This window comes from Hemitrygon akajei, chromosome 6 (assembly GCF_048418815.1).
Source record: "Hemitrygon akajei chromosome 6, sHemAka1.3, whole genome shotgun sequence".
Classification (NCBI taxonomy): Eukaryota; Metazoa; Chordata; class Chondrichthyes; order Myliobatiformes; family Dasyatidae; genus Hemitrygon; species Hemitrygon akajei.
In genome coordinates this window covers 151,191,098-151,211,949 of record NC_133129.1, presented here as the reverse complement: position 1 = coordinate 151,211,949, position 20,852 = coordinate 151,191,098, and the positions used below count along the sequence as shown (strand labels likewise).

The window sequence follows — 20,852 nt, the reverse complement described above, 5'->3', positions numbered from 1 at the left end:
CGGTGGCCCGGCATGCAGCGCAGCTCCGTTGCAGCGCGAGCTGTGATGGAGGCGCCGAACGCGAGCCCGGGCTGAGGGGCGGCGCGCGCCGGGGCCGGGGCCAGAGCGTGTGCGCGAGCGCCAGCGCCAGCGGCCAGCGGAGACTCCGAGCCGGAGCGGCAGCCGTCCGCTGCCCAGCGCTCACCATGACCGCCAACACCGCCGGCTGCCGCTTTGCAGATTACTTCGTCATCTCTGGTCTGGACGTAGAGACCGGCTTGGAGCCGGACGAGCTCTCGGGTGAGCGTTTCACATTTTTATTCACAATAATCAGTGATTGGAGCCGAGGGAAGCGCAAACTTTAAACCTGTCAGTCTCTGGCCCATTGTACACACACAAAAAATGCACGCACGGCAACAAATTGGCAAAGTAGTGCGGAATCTGAGTGATCAGAAGTATAAAAATAATGATTCAGGTTGTTTGGTCCAGGTAAAGCCAACGCTGTTGCTATTCACTCTTGCAGGAAGTGATGATGTAGAGCTGCCTTTTGACAGTTCGCGCACTGGAAATGGAGTTGGCTTTGTCCAGTTTTTTTTAAAATTATGTACCAGATTCTGAAATGTGTAACAGGACTTTTGGTTTCATGTTTTTAAGTTCTGTAATGTTGAATGTGTCTTCCATTTATGCAGATTTTAGTTGCTGCATTTTACAGAAGCGTTATTTGTGCAAACAATTCATGCCTATATTCCTATATCTTGTGGGAAAATTGTGACAAAGGCACTGTAATTAACGCGCGGCAGTACTTTTATAAATTGCATTAATTTACAGGTTGATACTTGTATGTGAGAATAGCTATATGGAAAGCACTTTTTAATGTGGTTTTCAGTTTCCTCGTTTCCTCTGACTATATTAAATTTGTTATTACCATTTCTGAATGAACCACAGGAATTCCGATAATTTCTTAAGATATGACTTGGTTTTGTAGATGACAACAATTTTTATCAAAGTCCTACTGGGTGTAATGAAGCGATATTATTGGCAACATAAATTAATTCTCCTGAAAGACTACTTTTCGGCATTTAAATAGCTGCAAGCTCGCAGACTCTAGATTCACGATGAATATTCCGGGTGTAGAGTAGATTCCGATATTCGTTATTATTTCTCTATAGCCCTGTCAATTTTTATCAGTTTATTCTACGATCGTGTTTCTTGATCTGTAAATTTTACCAAAAATATTTTGAAGAGGTGTCGCTCATTCTAGAATAGTTGCATCCATCCAACCCTTCGGCACATAATCTGTTCAGCATCAATTTTTGCATTTTCTTTAACACCACTTTGTCTTCAGTGAGCGAATGGAAAATACAGTACTGCACTCTTCAAATTTCTGGCACTACTTTATAAACAGAGTGGAGGTATACTGTTTTCTCAATAAATTGTAGTCGTTTTGTGTTAAATGGTTAACTTTAATGTTAAGTGGTTAATTGCTGATTTTATCCGAAAGCGTCTTTGCGTTGTGCATGTATCACAGCTGTGCTTTCATGTATTCGGTGTGCTTTGGAGATGAGCTTTTTTGTAATTTCAGCTAAGTCGTGGTACGGTTCGTCATGTGCAGCTTTTTAGGATGATAAAGTTCCTGGAGCTGTTATGTATTTTGCATGATGAAGAGCGTGCTAGTTTTACTTTTCCTTTCTATATTGTGCGATCTGGAGGATCTTGTAAACAATAGAGAGAGTCTGTGGAAAGTGGTAGCGGGATGGGCTTGAATCATCTGCGTTCAAATTGTCCTTGGGGTCCTTCCACATCAGCTTCTCTCAAGCGAGGCTGTAAAAAGATGATGTCATTGTAACTGAAACTCTACAGGAAGGCAGCAACTGCTGCATGCATGTTCCTCCAGGGAAGCTTGGGGCCAGTGATAGCCACAGGCATCGGTATACAGCTAATGCGGTTGTCCATGATATCCTGGAATACTAGTTGCTGAAGAATTTTAATATTTTCTCTAATGATATAGCCGCTCATGATTGAAACCAGTTTTAATACAGTGCTTTAAAATGCGTATCAGTACATTTATTTTCCTCCGTTGAATGTGTACTTTCCATTCCCCTTTCATATCAAATTATCCTGTTCAAGACAATATAGTAAAAACGATTAATTTGAATTTTTGTGCATGAAATTATGCTCAAAATTACACAAAGGGCTGTTTTTTGCACTTACACTTAATAAGAATATTGTGTGTCAAGAGAAGACTTTTTTGTCAGTTGGTTTCAGATATTATCAGTGCTGTTCCAGGTATTTAGAATCACATTTCCGGCATGATTTTCCAATGTTAATTGCAGTCTGGCACATTTTGTAATGAGAACGTATAAAGTTGCAGAACGCTTCTATACTATTGACAAACCTGATCTACCAACGGAGTACAAGTTTGTTTATAATATCAGAATCATGTTCATGATCCCTGGCATGTGAAATTCGTTGTTTTCCAGTTACAGGGTGCTAGGCATTAAATAATAAATAGTGCGGAAGAGGAATAATGGGGTCGTGTTCATGGACCATTCAAAAACCTGATGGTGGAGGAGAAGAAGCTGTTTCTAAAATGCTTCAATGTTGGTCTTCGGGTTCCTGTAAATTCTCCTAGATGATGGCATCTATCGATGCTCACTTTGGAGAGCATTCTGACTGGTTGCATCACCGCTGGCATGCACAGGATCCAGAGGTTGCAGAGGATTGTAGACTCAGTCAAATCCATCTAGGGCACACGCCTCCCCAGCATCGAGGCCACCTTCAAATGGAGGGAACTATCGTTAAGGACCCTCACCATCTGGGACATGCCCCTTCCTCATTATCTCCATAAGGGAGGAGGTACAGAGACCTGAAGACGCACACTTGATATTTAGGAACAGTTTCTTCATCTTTGCCATCAGATTTCTGAATGATCCATGAGCACTACCTCACTATTCCTCTTTCACACTATTTATTTAACATTTTAACTTGGTGATTATTTATGTCTTGCATTGTACTGCTGCTACAAAGCATCAGATTTCACACCACGTGTCAGTGACAACAAACCTGATGTTTGATTCTGAATTATAGTGGCTGGTGTGCCTTCACATGATTGCATCATTATGCTGGGTCCATGATAGATTTTCTGAGATGCTGATGTCCAGGAATTGGAAACTGCTGCCTTTTTCCATCACTAACCCTTCGTGTGTGTTCTCCTGACTTCCCCTTCCTTAAATCCACAATCAATTCCTTGATCTTACTGACATTGATTACAAGCTTCTTGTTGCGACACCACTCAGCCAGCCGATATATCTCACTCCTGTTTGCCATTGTTGCTATCCGAATAATTCATTGGCAATTTATAAATGGTGTTTGAGCTGTGCCTAGCCACACAGTCATGAGCAGAAAGAGCGAGAGAGACAATATGCATCCTTGAGGTGTGCCTGTGTTGATTTTTAATGAGGTAGAGATGTTATTTCCGATTTGCACTGACTGTTGTCTCACAATGAGGATGCCAAGGATCCAGTGGCAGAGGGAGGTACAGAGGCTCGGGGTTTAGAGTTTGTGGATTAGTACTGATGGGATGGTGGTGTTGAATGCTGAGCTTCCACAACTCCGACAATACAACTAATCTCGCTGTCATCAACAAGCTTAGTTTCCCAACTATCCATGTCTTCATCCAAGTCATTATATCAGGGAAAATAAGAGGTCTTAGACAGATATTATCAGCTTAATTATTTAGACACAACATTATAGACCAAAAGGCCTCTTCATATGCTGAACCATGTCCTAAGTTGGTATATTTTGTTGAGGGCATTAGTCTTTCTTTTGAGGTAACATTGGAATTAAATGGGTGTGGGAGCTAAGTATTCGGGAATGAGCAACTCAAAAACTGAACTAAAGATCTGGAAATGTGCTTTAAAAATCAACACGGAAGTTGGATTTTGAAACTCTCAATTACGTAAGATTGAACAACACCAAGTCACTGTGCATCCCCGTGCATCTTAATAATCAAGTCAAGTCAAGTCAATTCAGTTTTATTGTCATTTTGACCATAACTGCTGGTACAGTACATAGTAAAAATGAGACAACGTTTTTCAGGACCATGGTGTTACATGACACAGTACAAAAACTAGACTGAACTACGTAATAAAAAAACAACACAGAGAAAGCTACATTAGACTACAGACCTACACAGGACTACATAAAGTGCACAAAAACAGTGCAGGCATTACAATAAATAATAAGCAGGACAATAGGGCAGTAAGGTGTCAGTCCAGGTTCTGGGTATTGAGGAGTCTGATAGCTTGGGGGAAGAAACTGTTACATAATCTGGCCGTGAGAGCCCGAATGCTTCGAAGCCTTTTCCCAGACGGCAGGAGGGAGAAGAGATTGTATGAGGGGTGCATGGGGTCCTTCATAATGCTGTTTCCTTTGCAGATACAGCGTGTAGTGTAAATGTCCGTGATGGCGGGAAGAGAGACCCCGATGATCTCAGCTGACCTCACTATCCACTGCAGGGTCTTGCGATCTGAGATGGTGCAATTTCCAAACCAGGCAGTGATGCAGCTGCTCAGGATGCTCTCAATACAACCCCTGTAGAATGTGATGAGGATGGGGGGTGGGAGATGGACTTTCCTCAGCCTTCGCAAAAAGTAGAGACTGCTGGGCTTTCTTTGCTATGGAGCTGGTGTTGAGAGACCAGGTGAGATTCTCCGTCAGGTGAACACCAAGAAATTTGGTGCTCTTTACGATCTCTACCGAGGAGCCGTCGATGTTCAGCGGGGAGTGGTTGCTCTGTGCCCTCCTGAAGTCAACAGCCATCTCTTTTGTTTTGTTCACATTAAGAGACAGGTTGTTGGCTCTGCATCAGTCCGTTAGCTGTTGCACCTCCTCTCTGTAAGCTGACTCGTCATTCTTGCTGATGAGACCCACCACGGTCGTGTCAACGGCGAATTTGATATGGTTCGAGCTGTGTGTTGCAGCACAGTCATGGGTCAGCAGAGTGAACAGCAGTGGACTGAGCACGCAGCCTTGGGGAGCCCCCATGCTCAGTGTGATGGTGTTGGAGATGCTGCTCCCAATCCGGACTGACTGAGGTCTCCCAGTCAGGAAGTCTAGGATCCAGTTGCAGAGGGAGGTGTTCAGGCCCAGTAATCATATGAATGAGCTGACTTGTTGAATGTGTTGTATATTTAATATATGAGTAATCTTGTAAATGTATATTGTTTAAGCTTTCTTGTTCATTTCAGTAATTCGTTTACAGGTTATATGTACAAATAAGTGATCATAAGTACATCACCATGCTAACACGTGATACCCTCAGTAATCATTATCTCGTTTTGGATGCTGTTGAAGGGGGTGATCTGACGGAGGACGACTACAGCGATTGGGTCTCTGGCACTGAGCCTGGTTCTGTGGTACAGAAGAGAGAGAAGAAGATGAGGAATGCGTTAGTCATAGGTGATTCCATAGTGAGGGGAATAGACAGGAGGTTTTGTCAGCCTGATAGAGATACCCACATTGTGTGTTGCCTTCCTGGTGCCAGGGTACATGATGTCTCGGATTGGGTGCAGAGTATTCTGAAGGGAGAGGGTGAACAACCAGAAGTCTTGGTACACATTGGTACCATTGACATAGGTAGAAAAAGGAAGGAGGTCCTAAAGAGAGAATTCAGGGAGTTGGGTAGGGAGTTGAAAAGCAGGACCTCCAGGGTAGTAATCTCAGGATTGCTGCCTGTGCCATGTGCTAACGAGCGCAAGAATAGCATGATCAGGCATATTAATGTGTCGCTGAGAGCCTGGTGTAGTGGGCAGGGCTCTGGGTTCCTGGATCACTGGGGCCTCTTCTGGGGGAGGTACGACCTGCACAGAAAGGACAGGTTACACCTGAACCCAAAGGGGTCCAATATCCTAGCAGACAGGCTTAATAGAGCTGTCAGGGAGGGTTTAAACTAATTTGGCAGGGGGATGGGAACTGGAGTGATAGGGCTGAGGAAGGGGAAAACAGAAATAAATCAAGGATTGAGTGCAATAGAGATGATAGAAAAGACAGGCAGGAGATGAGGCATAATCACAACTAGTGGGATGAGCTACAGGGCAATAGAGGCATGGTGCAGTTAAAACAGAAAGCAGCTAATACTGGACTGAAAGTGTTATATTTGAATGCACGCAGCATAAGAAATAAAATGGGTGATCTTGAAATTCAGCTACAGATTGGCAAGTTGTGGCCATCTGTGAAACTTGGCTAAAGGATGGCTGCCATTGGGAGCCGAATGTCCAAGGATATACGGTGTATCGGAAAGATAGGTTAGTGGGCAGAGGGGCTGGTGTGGCCCTGTTTTTAAGAAATAATATTAAATCATTAGAAAGGGGTGACATAGGATCGGAAGGAGTAGAGTCCCTATGGGTTGAGTTAAGAAATGGCAAGGGTAAAAGAACCCTAATGGCCTCCAAACAGCAGCCGGGATGTGGATTACAAATTACAGCAGGAGATAGAAAAGGCGTGTCAGAAAGGCAATGTCATGATAATCGTTGGGGATTTTAACATGAAAGTGGATTGGGAAAACCAGGCCAGTACTGGACCTCGAGTGAGGATTTGTAGAATGTCTGAGGGATGGCTTTTTAGAACAGCTTGTTGTTGAGCCCACTAGGGGATCAGCTGTGCTGGATTGGGTGTTGTGCAGTGATCCAGAGGTGATAAGAGAGCTTTAGGCTAAGGAACCCTTAGGGAACAGTGATCACAAAATTATCAAGTTCACTGTGAAATTTGAGAAGGAGAAACTAAATCCCAATGTGTCGGTATTTCAGTGGAATAAAGGATATAACAATGGCACGAGAGGGGAACTGGACAAGGTTGAGGGCAAAGGGATACTAGCAGGAAGAACAGCAGAGCAGAAATGGCTGGAGCTTCTGCAAAAAATGAGGGAAGTACAAGACAGATATATTCCAAATAAGAAATTTTCAAATGGAAGGAGGATACTATTGTGGCTGACAAGTGAAGTTAGAGCCAAAGTAAAAGCAAAAGAGAGGGCATACAATGAAGCCAAAGCTAGTGGGAAGGTAAACTTGCAGAAGGAAACTAAGAATGTCATTAGGAAGGAAAAGATGGATTATGAAAGGAAGCTGGTGATTAATATCAGAAGATACTAAAAGCTTTTTTAGGCATATAAAGGGTAACAGAGTTGAGTATAGGATCAATACAAAATGATGCTGGAGATATTGTAATGAGAGACGGAGGGGAACTGAATGCGTATTTTGCAGCAGTCTTCACAGTGGAAGACATCTGCAGTATACCGGACATTCAAGAGTGTCAGGGAAGTGAAGTATGTGCAGTGAAAATTACGACTGAGGAGGTGCTTAGGAAGCTTAGTGGTCTGAGGATGGATAAATCTCCTGGACCTGATGGCATGCACCCTCGGGTTCTTAAGGAAGTAGCTGGAGAGATTGTGGAGGCATTAACAATGATCTTACAAGAATCAATAGATTCTGGCATTGTACTGGATGTCTGGAAAATTGCAAATGTTACTCCGTTATTTAAGAAGGGTGGGAGGCAGCAGAAGGGAAACTGTAGATTGGTTAGCCTGACATCAGTGGTTGGGAAGTTGTTGGAATCCATTGTTAGGGATGAGATTACGGAATACCTGGAAGCACATGACAAGATAGGCCAAAGCCAGTATGGTTTCCTAAAAGGAAAATCATTCCCGATTAACCTACCACATTTTTTTTTGAGGAAATTACAAGCAAGGTAGACAAAGGAGATGCAGTGGACGTGGTGTACTTGGATTTTCAGAAGGCCTTTGACATGGTGCTGCATAGGAGTCTGCTTAGCAAGATAAGAACCCATGGAATTACAGGGAAGTTACTAGCATGGGTGGAGCATTGGTTGATCAGCAGAAAACAGAGTGGGAATAAATGGATCCTATTCTGGCTGACTGCCAGTTACCAGTGGAATTCCACAGGGGTTGGTGTTGGGACCACTGCTTTTTACGATGTACGTCAATGATTTGGACTATGGGATAAATGGATTTGTAGCTAAGTTTGCAGATGATACAAAGATAGGTGGAGGAGTGGGTAGCATTAAGCAAACAGGGATTTAGATGGTTTAGGGGAATGGGCAAAGAAGTGGCAAATGAAATACTATGTTAGAAAGTGTATAGTCATGCACTTTGTTGGAAGAAATAAACAGGCAGGCTATTATTTAGATGGGGAGAGAATTCAAAATGCAGAGATGCAAAGGGATTTGGGAGTCTTTGTGCAGGATACCCTAAAGGTTAACCTCCAGGTTGAGTCAGTGGTGAAGAAGGCAAATTGGCATTCATTTAAAGAGATATAGAATATAAGAGCAGCAATGTTATGTTGAGGCTCTATAAAGCACTTGTGAGACCACACTTGGAGTATTGTGTGCAGTTTTGGGCTCCTTATTTTAGAAAAGATATACTGACATTGGAGAGGGTTCAGAGAAGATTAACGAGAATGATTCCAGGAATGAAAGGGTTACCATATGAGGAATATCTGGCAGCTCTTGGGCTGTACTCCCTGGAGTTCAGGAGAATGGGGGGGGGGGGGGGGGAGATCTCATATATACATTCCAGATAGTACAAGGCCTGAACAGATTAGATCTGGCAAAGTTATTTCCCATGGTAGGGGAGTCTAGGTGGGGGGTTATATGGGAGGCAGGGTTTGAGGGTCGGCACAGCATTGTGGGCCGAAGGGCCTGTAATGTGCTGTACTATTCTATGATGAAAATAAAAGGGCACAACTTCAGGATTGAAGGACGTCAATTTAGAGCAGAGATACGGAGAAATTACTTCAGTCAGAGGGTGTTAAATCTGTGGAATTTACTGCCACGAGCGGCTGTGGAGGTCAAGTCATTGGGTGCATTTAAGGCATAAATAGGTTCTTGAATAGTCAGGGTATCAAAGGGTATGGGGAGAAGGCAGGGGAGTGGGGATGACTGGAAGAATTGGATCAGCCATGATTGAATGGTGGAGCAGATATGATAGGCCAAATGGCCTACTTCTCTTATATCTTATGGTGTTATGGTCTTGTGATACATGCATGCCTTGCTTATGGTAAACACGGAGTTAGACTTAAGTTTTGGACTCCTGTGTCTTCCTTTGAATTAATTTCATGTTTTGAAGTTACAAAATATGACAGAATACCTTACTAAAATCCATAAAGGCAACAACTATTGCTGTACCTTTGTTAGTTGCCTTCATCTCCTCAAAAAACTCAGTCAACTTAGTAAGATGTATCCTGTTCCATACAAAGCCATGCTGACTGTCCCTAATTTGGCCATGCTTTTCCAAATGCTCATGAGTCCTATCCTTAAGAATATTCTTTAGTAACTTCCCTACCATTCACGTGAATTTCACCAGTCTCTAACTTCCAGGATTATCCCTAGTTCCCTTGAACCAAGGAACGTCATTGGCTACTCATCAATCCCCCAGGACTTTACTGCATCTGGAAAGGATACAACGATCTTGGTGAAAACCTTGTCTCTTCCCTCTCTGTAATCTAGAATTTCTAGTAATTTATAGAATCCAGAAATTCTAACATAGAATTTAGAAAACACCAATAAGCTTTCATCCAACATCCCAAACTCTATTTTAAATTTCAGGTCCTATTGGAAGGACATTCCTACTGGAGGTTGTTGCACAGTTGGTTAGTTAATAGGAGTGACTCTGGGATTCTTAATTGCATAACCTGTAAAATCATGACATCAGGCCATGAATGGTGAAAGCTTTACGTTTCATCACCTGCAACATGAGGGAAAAGTGTCATCAACAGTGTGATATGAGGCAGTCAGAGTCGGGTTTATTATCACAGGCATGTGATGTGAAATTTGTTAACTTAGCAGCAGCAGCAGTTCAATGCAACACAGAATCTAGCAGAGAAAGAAAAAAAAAACAAGTAAATCAATTGCATATATTGAATAGATTTTTAAAAATGTGCAAAAACAGAAATACTGTATATTAAAAAAGTGAGGTAGTGTCCAAAGCTTCAATATCCATTTACGAATCAGATAGCAGAGGGGAAGAAGCTGTTCCTGAATTGCCGAGTGTGTGCCTTCAGGCTTCTGAATCTCCTACCTGATGGTAACAGTGAGAAAAGGGCATGCCCTGGGTGCTGGAGGTCCTCAATACTGGACGCTGCCTTTCTAAGACTCTGCTCCCTAAAGATGTCCTGGGTACTTTGCAGGCTGGTGCCCAAGATGGAGCTGACTAGATTTACAACCTTCTGCAGCTTCTTTTAGTCCTGTGCAGTAGCCCCTCCATACCAGACAGTGATGCAGACTGTCAGAATGCTCTCCGCGGTACACTCCCCAAATAACCTGTTCAGCCCTGATGAATGGTTTCTGCCTGAAATGTTGACTGTTTGTCCCTCTTCATAGATGCTGCCTGACTTGCTAAGTTCCTCCAGCATTTTGTGTGTGTTGCTCACCAATGTAACATTTGGGATTTACTCTGTCTACTCTGCTCTGGATCTCATTACAGCCTCAGCAAGGCAAGAATGACTGTTTTGACCACCTGTGACTCTGCTGAACCAAGTCAATGGGAAGATGTATCGCTGTTTTGAATTGTATCTTGCACTAAGTAACAAGATTGCAGTTAGTACAAGTCAGTCATCACAGACTTAGAACATTGCTGCTTGAGTTCCTAGGGTCCAACCATGCTCAGCAGCTTCATTTGTCACCTTATTCTGTTAGAAGTTGGGAGAACATTCAGATATGGCCTGATAAAAGGCAATAACATTTGAACTATACAAGTGCCAGACAATGACCACCACTATTAAAGGACAGACTAACCACCTATTCTGACATTTAGAGGCATTACAAAGTATTGACTACAAATATATCTGGACCAAATCAGGATATGAGAGCAGACAGAAGCTAACAATTTCTGCTTTTCACCAATTATGAAAGAAGAGTAAAGAGTGTAATGGAATTCTTTTCAGTTTTCTAGATGTACAGTTCCAACACCATTCAACAGGCTCTACACTATCCAGTACAAAGCAGCTAGCCTGATTTGGACACCATCCTCCTTCCATATTTTGCGCATGTAAAATACTCTTCATTTGTCTTGCTGACAAAACAAATTCACCAAAAGTAACTCCTTAGTTAGGAGAGTGACTTGGGAGTCTTCAACATTGATTCCTAAATAAATGATACCTCCTCTAACTTCTACCCTGTCATAATCTTTAAGTTGATGAAGCTAATACAATTCCATGTTGAAGAGTACCTGGAATAAACAAGAAGAGCAGCATATAATTTTTTTGTGGGCTGCCTGTGCTTGCAACTTTATAATTTCTCCCCAGCTTGCAGACACAAAACGTGTACATCATTCATAAGCAACCGTGTTTGGGAGAGGAGTAGGATGGATTTGATGGGTGCTGTGTGCTACCACCATGTGAGAACTTGGTTTGTGGCTGTGTTTTTCACTGGGTTATGCACAGTTCACAGGAAAAAAGCCTGTGAAGGACCTTTACTGTGGCAATTTAGTGGTCAGTTAACATGTGAATCTGCTTATTTTGTTTTGTGATTGAGAGGAGGCAGGAGGACACCCACTTGGTCAAGTGGGTGCTAACTCTACATGTATAGCATCTAAGGTTAGGATTCAACCTGGGTCTTGGCTGGTCAAAGGCAGTGGCTGTATTTGCTCTGCCACTATGTTGCTCACCTCTGTCATATTTAATTCAACATGGTGAAGAGCTTCACAGGGGACTTGGCTTTGTGACTACACCAGTCTAAAGTCACCTCTCCCAGGTATATGTGTGTAACGACAATAGAAGAATTTCCATTGTTCTTGCAAAGCTGAAGTTCATTTCATTGAGGATACATTTTAACCTGCTATCTGAAGAAAAAAATCCAGCAATTCAAAACTGGATATTAAAAGGTACTATGAGCCTTCAGTAGCAATATCACATCTCATCTATGACCAATTGAATTTACAATGCCTTGAAAAAATAATCAGCCACCACAAATATTTTACTATCTCATTTTCTAAATTTAAAACATATTGAAGTAGAATTTTTGAGCTAATCTATAAAACAATGTACATCATGTCAAATAAAAAAAAATCCAATCTTTTCATCAATTTACTAAAACTTTTTTAAAAAAAATTGGGAAGCTGGAAAAACTACTCATCCCCTTTGTAATTACCACACTAGCTTTCATCAGTTGCAATATATTACCTTGCCAACTCATCCAGTTTTTTTTTAATGTAGAAGATTGGAGGATCACCTGTTTTCAATAAATTCATAAGAATAAATACCCCTCTCTCTGTACAGTCCAACAGTGTGGTAGATTTTCAGTAGTCCAACCCAAAAGGAAATCTGGTTGGGATTGAGGGGAAGATGATTGCTGCTAAATAGAGCGATCCTGGATAAAAATCCGCTAGCCTCTGCTAAATGCTTAAACTGGGGAGGAAGTTTGTCTTTCAGCAGGACAACAACCCAAAGTACACAGCCAGAGCAACCGTGGAGTGGCTTCAAGTGCAGAAAACTGATGTCCTTGAGCAGCCAAGTCAGAGTCCTGATCTTAATGCAATCGAACATCTCTGTGAAGACCTCAAGATTCTTGTCCACTGCCACTCCCCAAATAAACTGGCACAGCTTGAGCAATTTTGCAAGAAGTGGGCAAATCATGCTCCATTATGTTGTGGAAAGCTAATAAGAGACTGTAATAGCTGTGAGAGGTGGTTCAACTAAGTACTGAACAAAGGGGGATGAATACTTTTGAACAGCTGACAATCCAGTTCTTGCACTTTTAAAATTTTCATGCTTTACAGTTTCCTTGGTTTTTTGGGTTCCACGGTGGGGGGGGGAAAGGAGTATGTGATTCGCAAATAAAAATTCTCAGTTTAGTTGATTAAATCCCTGGTTGAAATACTCATTTATGTGAACAAAGGGTTGGGGGTTGAATATTCTTACAAGGCACTGTAAAACAGGATACGAAAAGTTTTCTTAAAATGTATGAAGAGTAAAAGAGAAGTGAGAGTGAATATCAGACTGCTAGAAATTACACTGGATAGATAGTAATGGGGAACAAGGAAATAGTAGGCAAACATAAATATTTTTTGGAAATGTATGGTTATGTGTAAATGGGGAGAGAAAACAAACATCAGAGATGCAAAGGTACTTGGGGGTTCCAGTGCAGACTTCCCTAAAGGTTAACTGCCAGTAAGGAAGGCAAATGCAATGTTAGCATTCATTTTGAGAGGTTTGGATAGAGTGGATGTCGAGATGTTTCCTGTAGAGGATGAGCCTAGGACCAGAGGCCTGATGTTGTTCCTATGTCTTATGGTCCTGTGAAACTTTTTCCAGATAAGTAGTTTTCTTATTTGAAACACTGGATCTCTGATGATTGGGGAAGAGCTTGCAAGGTCCGGTGTTCTAGAATAACCTTGTCAAGGCTGACTTGAGTGCCCAGGTTGATGTTATTTCCAAATAGAGCAATGCCGTACTTCTGAGCAAGTTGAAGACGTTTCAGAGCCAACTGCGGGGGGTAGGGCTGGAGATGTGTTCAAGCCAGAATGGGTGAAGGTGGCAGATTACCTCACTGAATGATATTAGTCAACTTGATGAACTTTTAATGTGAATTTTAGTAGATTTGTGGGCAAAGAAACCTACAACATTACCACTAACTGTTCTCCCTTAACCGATAAAGCAGTTCTCCACTGTGCTGAACAATTCTTGGAAAAAACACCAGAAAGTAGCACTTAAACTATATTTGGTTCCTCAGTGTTTCTTTGTTTTGTGGCTGCCTGCAGGAAGACAAATCTCAGTGTTGTATTCTGCATACGTACTTTATAAATATGTATATTTACCATATACATTTGTGTATATGGTAAATTTGTAACCAGTTTGCATTATTGTAAAGAATTTCATTTGGCCCATTGTTGTGCTATAAGCACAGCGGAAGAACTCCATCAGTCTGATATCCCAACTTCCTGCTTTCCTTCGAACTCCTTTAACATATCATGCTTATCAACTATCCTTATTGATTCTTTTGCTGTTCCCTGCATTGAGGTAGCAAATTAAACCTATTAATATATTTTTGGACTGTAGCAGGAAACTAGCACCCATTAGAAATCCATGGGGAGAGGATACAAACTATTCCAATATTCTTGTGGGCAGATTTATTAGAGCTGTTGGGAGTGGTTTAAACTAATATACTAGGGGGATGGGAACCAGTAAGATTGAGCTGAGGATAAACCGGCTGGATTACAAGCAGGTGATGAATGTAACATGAATATAAGGAAGGACAAGCCAATGATTGGGTACAAATGCAGACAGAGCAGAGGAAAAATTCAAAAGAGTGAAGAATGCAGGACTGAAGGTGCTGTATTTAAACGTGCTTGGTCTTTGGAATAAGGTGGACAAACTCATGGCACAGTTAGCGATTGGTCAGTATAACATTGTGGGCATCACTGAGTCATAGCTGAAAGAAGGCCATAGTTGGGCACTTAACATCAAAGGAATTACTTTATATCGAAGGACAGGCAGAGAGGCATAGATGGTGGTGTGCCTCTGTTGGTAAGAGATGGAATTACATCTTTAGAAAGAGGTGACAGGGTCAGAGAATGCTGAATCGTAGTAGGTGGAGTTAAGAAACAGCAAGGGTAAAAAAAACTATTATGGGGATCATATATAGGCCTCCAAATAGTAGCCAAGATGTGGGGTTGAGATTGCAAAGGGAGCTGAAAAAGGCATGTAATAAAGGTAATGACACAATTGTAATGGGGAACTTCAATATGCAAGGGGATTGGGAAAATCAGGTTGGTGTCAGATTGCAAGAGAGGGAATTTGTTGAATGCCTATGAGATGGCTTTTTAGAGCAGCTTGTGTTTGCGCGAGCTTGGGGAAAGGCTATCTTAGATTGGGTGTACTGTGATAACCAGACTGTATTAGAAGCTTAACGTAAGGAACCCTTGGGAAACAGTGATCATACAGTAGTTTTTGTACTGTTTCATGTAGCACCATGGTCCTGAAAAACGTCGTCTCATTTTTACTGTGTACTGTACCAGCAGTTATGGTCAAAATGACAATAAAAAGCGATTTGACTTGACTGTAATTTGAGAGGGAGAAGCTCAAGTCCTATGTATCAGTATCACAATGGAATAAAGAGAATTGCAGAGGCATGAGAGGGGAGCTTGCCCTGGTGGATTGAAGGAGGATACTGGCGGGGATGATGGCAGAGCAGAGATAGCTGAGGTTTCTGGGATAGTTCACATGGCACAGGATAGATATGAACCAGCGAAGAAGTTGTTCTCGAATGACAGGGGTAGGCAACTATGGCTGACAAAGGAAGTTAAGGACTGCATAATAGCCAAGGAAAGGGCATATAAGGTAGTAAAAGTGAGTGGGGTGGATGATTGAGAAGCTTTTAAAATCCAACAGAAGGCAACTAAAATAGCTATATGAAGGGAAAAGATGAAATATGAGAGCAGACTAGTTAATAATATAAAACAGGATATCAAAAGTTTATTCAGTTATATAAAGAATAAAAGTGAGCTAAGAGTTGATATTTTCCAGTGATCCAATGATACTGGTGAGGTAGTAATGGGGAACAAAGAAATGGCAGATGAACCTAATGGATACTTTGCATCTGTCTTCACTTTGGAAAACACTAGCAGAGGTAGTGAGTGTCAGGGAGCAGGAGTGAGTGCCATTGCTATTATAAAGGGAAAAAGTGCTAGGCAAAGTCAAAGGTCTTGAGGTGTAGAAGTCACCTAGACCAGATGGACTACATCTCAGAGTCCTGAGAGAGGTTGCTGAAGAGATAACGGATACATTGGTTATAATCTTTCAAGGATCACTTGATTCTGACATTGTCCCAGAGGACTGGAAGATTGTAAATACCACTGCATTCTTTTTAAGAAAGGAGGAAGGCAAAAGAAAGGAGATTATAGGCCAGTTAGCCTAATCTCGGTGGTTGGGAAGTATTGGAGTGTATTATTAAGGATGAGGTTTCAAGGTATTTGCAGACTAATGATAAAATAAGTCAAAGTCAGTGTGAATTCTGTAAAGGGAAATCTTGCCTGACAAACCTGTTCAGAGATCTTTGAGGAAGTAAGAAGCAGGATGGACAATAGATGTCATTTACTTGGATTTTCAGAATCTATTTGTTAAGGCTACTTAACAAGATAAAATCCTCTGGCACTACAGGAAAGATACTGGCATGGATAGTGGAATGGCTGACAGGCAGGAGGCAGTGAGTGGGAATAAAGAGGGCCTTTTCCGACAACAACACACACAAAATGCTGGTGGAACACAGTAGGCCAGGCAGCATCTATAGGGAGAAGCGCTGTCGACGTTTTGGGCCAAGACCCTTCGTCAGGACTAACCGAAAGGAAAGATACTAAGAGATTTGAAAGTAGTGGGGGGAGGGGGAAATGCGAAATGATAGGAGAAGACCGGAGGGGGTGGGATGAAGCTGAGAGCTGGAAAGGTGATTGGGGAAAGTGATACCGAGCTGGAGAAGGGAAAGGATCATGGGATGGGAGGCCTCAGGAGAAAGAAAGTGGGGGGGAGCACCAGAGGGAGATGGAGAACAGGCAAACAACTAAATATGTCAGGGATGGGGTAAGAAGGGGAGGAGGGGCATTAACGGAAGTTAGAGAAGTCAATGATCATGCCATCAGGTTGGAGGCTACCCAGCCGGTATATAAGATGTTGTTCCTCCAACCTGAGTTTGGATTCATTTTGACAATAGAGGAGGCCATGGATAGACATATCAGAATGGGAATGGGACGTGGAATTAAAATGTGTGGCCACTGGGAGATCCTGCTTTTTCTGGCGGACCGAGCGTAGGTGTTCAGCGAAACGGTCTCCCAGTCTTCATGAGAAGGCAAGTGTATGGGGTTGAGTGGGATCTGGGACAAGCCATGATGGAATGGTGGAGCAGACTCGATGGGCTGAATGGCCTGATTCTGCTCAATATCTTCTGCCTTGCCACTGACCTGACCACAGTGGCATTCCTATATCTCGTCTGCACAGCCTTTTGGAGTCGTGGGAGGGGGAGAAACATTATCTTCTCAATGGTACCAATAATCTATGTACCAAGAGAAGAACATTTTAAATCTGTGTCCCTTCATTAATAGAAAGGATCCTTGCTCTTTAGACTGTCCAAGCAGCTTGTAATTTTATGCACATGAATAGTTTTCCCCCATTCTAATGTTACAGTTTTCTCCCATATACGGTGATCTGAAATCGATCAGGTATATTACCAAAAGCAGATTATTAAATAACTGAGGACTGTTACTGCCCCTTACAGGATAGAAAGTGTTAAAAGATCTTGAATTTTTTTAAAAGGATAATTTTTTTGCCTACAATCTAGATTGTCACTGAAGCTGGAATTAACAGCAATTTCTAAATCGGGTGTAGTAAATAACTATTACTGTAAATGAGTGTTAGATCTAGGTTCTTGATAGAGAAAGTGATGTTTTGAGAATTTTTCATTTGGTGCTCATTGGAGTTTAGAACTGATCTCGTTATGATTTTGAGTGAAGGTTGGGATTGCCCAGAGTCAGACCCAGAGTGAAAAATTTCAGGGTAGTGAGTCATCCATTAAAGACTGAGATGAAGAACATTCCTTTCTTGTGAGGCTGTGAATCTGCGGAATTTTATGCACAAGGGTGTTTTGGAATTTGGAACGGTGGAGATATCAAGAGAAAGTAGAAATTTAGTAATTTCATTTTGGTTTAGTTCAGTGTTCTTTTGGCAGGGTACTTTATATAAACACTTTAAGAAATGTGTCAAAGTTTGAATCTTTTAGTAAATTGAGATGAATTTTTGGTCAAGACAAATTATGAGTTGATATGTGCTCAACTTCATCCTCTCCTCCAGTGATCCCTATAGCTATACTAATTCTTTGTTGCCCTAAGGATCCCATGAGGTTGGAAGACTCTTTGCTGCCACTATCCCACAAAGCAGATTGTCTGTGAGTGATGTTTGGCCCAGGGAGATCTATCTGGTCCTGAGGCTCTATCCCAGATCACCTTGATACTGTTTTGACGGCTTGTGTTTTCAGCTTTTAAGCAAAAATGTTTAATTGGTTAAAACTAAAAGTTACTAATGTTAAATTAAATATGTTGTTATTAATAAAATAATAAGACGAGCTCCTATTCCAGCCACGTCAGTGAACTCATTCATTTGAGTGGAGTTGCCTAGCATATGTTTGTCATTGTCTACACAAATCTGAAGTCCCATTTGATTTAGCACACTCGGTGTTGTCTCTAGACTTGGAACTGAAGGCCAGTCGTAGAGCTGGAGGCCAGATGTGTTGGCATTTGACTTTTATTGTGTTCTGATGCATAGGCACAGATGTCAGGAACTCATTGGCCTATGTTGCTGTCAGTTCTCTCTGGAAATGCTGGATGAAGAATATTCATGATCTGAGCCATACTTGTACTATCAAAATTGTTCATTTATACCTTTATTTGACCTTTACCCCCTGCCAGTTATTAGTGTACTGTGTATCAACAAATAAATATGATTGGTCAGTATACAGTGCTCCATACTGCATTTGAAATAACTTGAGTTTCCTCAGAATGTCCTTGCCTGTTTGTCAGAAAGCTCAATGCAAGATTATTCAATGCATCTGGATATTCAGCTTTGTGTTCATGACTACAATTGATTGTTTTAAGATGCCAATGGAATCGCGGGATCTTGATCAGTCAGGAAAGTTGATTTGATTAACAATAGTCCCATTAACTGGTAGAACAGGATGGTGAATATTGTACTTTAAGAGAGGGAGAGAAGTGCATGGATTCTTCAAAATGATTGAGTGGTAACGGGCAACACACACACACAAAATGCTGGAGGAACTTAGCAGGCCAGGCAGCATCTACGAAAAAGGGTAAACAGGCGATGCTTTGGGCCGCGATCCTTCATCAGCCCTGTAACATCACTGTTTACCCTTTCCATAGATGCTGGCTGGGCTCCACCAGTATTTTGTGTGTGTTCCTTGGGTTTCCAGCATTTGCAGATTTTCTTGCATCTGATTGATGACAGTCCAGCCATGAAGGTGTCTTTGCTATAGGCGCTCTCATTACCACAGGGACATGCCAGACTAAACAACCTCTTTGTTACTGTAAATGTGGATAAAGGATTTGGCTAAGGGTCGCAGCTCTGGAGGCCCTCCAAGGATGAAAGAAGCCGGGTCTGTGCAGCTTCATTGAGACCTGACCCTCTCATACTGATGTCAGAAACAAGCAAAAATGAACTTCCCTTGGCCCAGTGCTGATAACACTGTTGGGTGAGGACCTTGTACCTTGTCTCTAGGTATGTAAAAGAATTTCATGGTTTGGAAAGAGTGCATGGCCCACAGCTAGTAAGGTGAACAAATACTCTTGCTTCTGCAGTTATAAGATCAACTGAAAATAAATGTGCCTTTGCATGACCTAAATAAACAAGTACAATGGAAATGAATCTTTGCTCCACAACAACTCAACATGGAGTCATAGGTGCAAAGACTTCTTGGCACAACTTGTCCATGCTGAACAATTTGCTTTCCTGAGCTAGTCTCATTCGTCTGAAATTGGTCCATATCTATCTAAACTTTTTCCTAACCATGTGCCTGTTCAAATGTCTCTTAAGTATTGTCGGGACGGTTCTGCTCACTGCTCCACGACATTTACTTTGTGTCTGAGGACTCAACTTTCTTCTAAGAGCTGTTTGCTGACTTTTATTGTTTGTGTGATTTGTCTGTCTGAGTCTCCTGTTTCCCAGCCCCACTCCACATTGGGTGTTTGTTCATTTTATTTTAAAGGGGCTCTTTTGGGTTTCTTGTTTTGTGGCTGCCTGTAAAGAGATGAATCTCAAGGTTGTATAATGTATGCATACTTCGATAATAAATGTACTTTGAACTTAATTATATCTGCCTCTACCATTTCCTATGGCAGCTCATTCTATACACCACCACCCTTTTTGTGGAAAACCTTGCCCCTTGGGTTGCCTATTAAATCTTTCCCCCCTCTCTTTACACCTATGCCCTCAGGTTGTAGCATCTCTTAACCTGGGAAAAGACTGTGACAATCCTTATTATCTCTGCATCTCATGATTTTGTATGCCTCTACAAGTTCATCTCTCAGTCACTTTTTCTTCTGGAAAGACAGACCCGGCTTATGCAGTCTCTTCAAGTAACTCAAGCCCTCCAGCTCTGGCAGCATCCTCGTTGATATCCTCTACACCTTCTCATTAATCACATCCTCACAGTATGGCCACCGGAGCTGCACCAAATATTAGAGATGCAGTCTTGCCAATGTGAGAGAATGAGCCACAGTGTTTTCTTGGCAGGGTGCTGAAATTCCTTGATGTTCCTTTACTGTTTCACTGCACTTGTCTAATGTTTGCCGGTTGATGCCATAAGCATCCATCACTAAGATGGAACAATGGTACACTTTTAAAAGCTAGAATGTTAAATCATTGAAGAGAGACTTTGGATCTCTTCTACCCAGTTTTCCTATCCACCACATCTCATTCTCATTGTTACCATCAGGAAGGAGGTACAGAGCGTGAAGGCATACACACAGCTATTCAGGAATAGCTTCTTCCCCTCTGCCACCCAGTTTCTGAATGGACGTTGAACACGTGGACACTACCTCACTACTTTTTTATTTTTGTTTTTATGCTTATTTAAAAAAAATATATTTACTGTAATTTAGTTTTTTCTATATTATCATGTATTTCATCGTAATGTTGACGCAAAGTTAACAAATTTCGCGATATTTGCCCCGGTGCTATTAAACCTGATTCTGATCTCCTCCTCAGAGTTTAACAGACTTCAAAAAAAAATTTGGAAAAGACCTCCCTAATTTCTAAATCAACTGTGTGGAAAGCAAGAGCCAGTACAGGGAAAGTGAGATGAGGGAA

At 41.8% G+C, this 20,852-nt stretch overlaps 1 protein-coding gene across 2 annotated transcripts in view; it reads left to right on the top strand.

Annotated features, from left to right (window-relative positions):
• Nucleotides 1-42: 42 nt before the first annotated feature.
• LOC140729608 (DENN domain-containing protein 5A) overlaps nucleotides 43-20,852 on the top strand; it is a 156,671-nt gene continuing 135,861 nt past the window's right edge. For both annotated transcript variants that reach the window (XM_073049568.1, XM_073049567.1), the window contains exon 1: nucleotides 43-279. In XM_073049568.1, coding sequence (XP_072905669.1) covers nucleotides 186-279 — 94 coding nt within the window. In that variant the 5' untranslated portion in view covers nucleotides 43-185. The remainder of the gene's footprint in view (nucleotides 280-20,852) is intronic.